Source organism: Cryptomeria japonica, chromosome 5 (genome assembly GCF_030272615.1).
Source record: "Cryptomeria japonica chromosome 5, Sugi_1.0, whole genome shotgun sequence".
Classification (NCBI taxonomy): Eukaryota; Viridiplantae; Streptophyta; class Pinopsida; order Cupressales; family Cupressaceae; genus Cryptomeria; species Cryptomeria japonica.
Genome location: NC_081409.1, coordinates 711,452,340 through 711,455,430, shown reverse-complemented (window position 1 = coordinate 711,455,430; position 3,091 = coordinate 711,452,340). Strand labels below are relative to the sequence as shown.

General features: G+C 40.6%; 1 protein-coding gene across 1 annotated transcript; it reads right to left on the bottom strand.

Moving 5' to 3' along the window:
* Positions 1-361: 361 nt before the first annotated feature.
* LOC131042167 (G-type lectin S-receptor-like serine/threonine-protein kinase At2g19130) lies at positions 362-2,659 on the bottom strand. Its single transcript, XM_057975501.2, has one exon. It carries the CDS (start codon positions 2,657-2,659, stop codon positions 362-364), a length of 2,298 nt encoding a protein of 765 aa, XP_057831484.2.
* Positions 2,660-3,091: the final 432 nt, after the last annotated feature.

Below are 3,091 nucleotides of genomic sequence, written 5' to 3'. Positions count from 1 at the left end.
CTCAAAAAATTATTCTTTCTTTATATATACATACTTATATATAGATACATATATACACATTCTCCCTCCCTCCCTCCCTTTAAATTCCTTATCTCTTAGACCTATCTCTATTTCTCTATCATTCTATCTCACTTCTTTATTTCTATATATTTATTTTTCTCTAGATTGTTATCACAAAATGATTTCAATAGTTACTTTCTCTTTTCATAAACAAGATTACTAACATCCATTAAAAAAAATCATAAAACCACCAACTTATTTATTCATATAGATAATTTTAAGATAAACATTACTAACTCCCATTTTAAAAAGTCATATAAGACGACCCACTTTAAAGTACATCTTTACTTTTGTGAAGCTCCTACATTTTAAAATGCATCTTCCCTTCTAGCATCCGCACCACTTGTTCCATGCTTGGCCTCATCTCCTCCTCCCTTTCGATGTATAAAAATCCAATAACAATAGCTCTTGTCAACTCTCCAATATCTGCCTCCACTGCAACACCTTCCTCCACAATATTAATCATCTTGCCCTCGTAAATTTGAGTTGCAGCCCATGCAGGAAAGTAGTACTGACTTGAATCTTGCACGTTTAAATCTATACTTCTTCGCCCGGAAATGATTTCCAAGAGCGTTATACCAAAACTGTACGCATCAACTTTGGGAGTGATGGGAAGACCGGAGATCCACTCTGGTGCCAAATAACCTCTCGTTCCTCTCGTTGTGGTCAATACGCGGCTAAAATCTCTACCAACAAGCTTTGCCAACCCAAAGTCTGCCAACCTCGGTGAGAAATTACCATCCAGAAGAATGTTCTCAGGCTTTACATCGCCATGAATGATCCGGTCTCTGCATTTCTCATGGAGATAAACTAGACCTCGTGCAGTGCCTAAAGCGATCTGGAATCGGGTCTTCCAGTCTAGTACATTCTGTTTAGTTTTAGAATTACTGCTGAACAGTAAGCAATTTAGAGAGCCATTGGGCATATACTCATAAACCAGTAATCTTCTGGATCCTTCTGCACAAAACCCTCGAAGCCTGATCAAATTTGCATGTTGTATGTTGCCAAGACAACTGATTTCCGCTCGGAATTCCTTCTCATGTTGTCTTGAACCTTCAAGTTTCTTTACTGCCACGAGCGTACCGTCTATCAGGCATCCTTTGAACACTGAGCCGGATCCACCGCTCCCCAACTTAAACCTGAAATTCCTTGTTGCAATCTTCAACTCCATGTAACTAAACATTCTAAGAAAAGAGTCCGAGGAATCCGTACACATCTCTATTGGTGGTCGTAGCCGATACCTTTGCCACATTAAGAATGAAAAGACACTCAAAGCGAGGGCGAGAACGCTCGCAATGGTTATGGCTTTGAGGTTGGAGGAAATATTTTGATGCTTTGGAAGTGCAGAAGCAGCTACTCGAATGGAGACAGTAGATCTACTATTTGATGGAGGGTTATGCATGTTTAGAAAATCTCCAAACCAGATTTGACAGGCACCGGAAGGAGAATTGAAAGCAAACGCAGTGCACGAGCAGTTGCTGAGACAGGCTTTCTTGCAATCTTTCTTTGTGTGTGCAGGGTAGGACGAAGCTGAATCATCAGGCAACATTACACCAGGGTCAATAAATTCGTTTGTGCTGCCTTTTCTGGTACCGCAGTTTAATGGGGTCTGTCGAATGCAGCCACTTGACCACCAGTCTTGCGAATTCCAGGCGCGATTGTCTGCCGGGGCAAATCCTTCCACGCATGTGCAGAACTGAAGATTGTTTGAGTTGCAGCTTCCGTAAGCGCCACAGAGACCATATACGGCACATTGATCTCTAGGATGAGTTGCCACTAGGGTCCGTTTAGTGGCATCAAACAAAGCATATTCTTGTATTCCTCCGGACTTGATTTGGAGAAAACGTGAGATCCCTTTCAACAATTTATAACTGAAATACAAACCAGAACTAGTATTTTTGATGGTGGCGTTGAAGTAGTCTCCGTTTATTAGTTCTGGAACAGCACTGAAAAAATGGCCGTCCCAAGTTCCGCTCTCCCAATACTGGACAGAATCGTTCCATTTTAGCACGAATCGTGTAGCTCCAGATGGATCCAACTGAAAGGAGAAAAGGCCAGGAGCGGGATCCATTGAGTTTTTCCAACCGACTAGCTTTTGCTGTCCACCGAACCTCATCCCGGGCAACCAGCTATCTACAGGATAGTCAAAACTCTGCCAAACAATATCAGATTTATTGTCATTGCTTAGCATTATAAAATTACCAGAATCTAATAGCACAGCCTGCGAGCCTTTGTAGGATATGTTGACCGACCAAAGAGACGTGCCCTCTGCATCAAACAATCCCAGATTACCTTTTTCGGACAGCTTCAGAACGCCAGGCTTCTTTACTGCTGGGCTCTGCCTATTAGCCACCCAAACGATGATCTCCTCTAATATGTTGGCATACCAGATGCCGATATACCAGTTATTGCTTCCGTTTGGGCTGAAAAATCCCAATTCAAACGTTCCATTCTTTGAAATTAATGTCTGATTTCCGATAAGCGAGGCGCCCAGGGAAAGAGAATCCCCCCTACCAGTAGATAACCCGTCACCGTTACAAATTAGAATTAGTACAGTAAGAGAGAACATCATATATGCTGGAAGACCTTTCTTTCCCATTTCCGTATTGTTAGTTTCCATATGTAGGACATGGAGTTGTATTTTATACAGAGTGATAAGTCAGTGTTTGAATGTGCATGATTGCCGGCGTATGTATTATTTTCAACAACTCGTTTTTCCCATCCACCTGCTCTCGGAATTGCCTAAATATCACACAAATTACTCAGGTCCTCTTTGAAAATAACCTCTTTCCATAAAACAATTCATTCACTAAAAAATTGAGCAATATGCATTCTTTTCAGTAGATTGAATTTGTTAAGGTGGTTGAGTAGGCGAGGTAAGTTTATGTCAAAGTCTAATACGATGATTGATATAGACAAAATCAAAATTTGGATTGAATTAGTCAAGGTTGTTGAGTAAGTGAGGTAAGTTGACGTAAAAGTCAAAGTCAAAAAGAAAAAAATCAAATATATTTTTAATGAATATTTAAAA

Excerpts from the sequence above, each read along its gene's own strand:
- LOC131042167 (XM_057975501.2), bottom strand. The coding sequence starts at position 2,659 with ATGGGAAAGAAAGGTCTTCCAGCATATATGATGTTCTCTCTTACTGTA.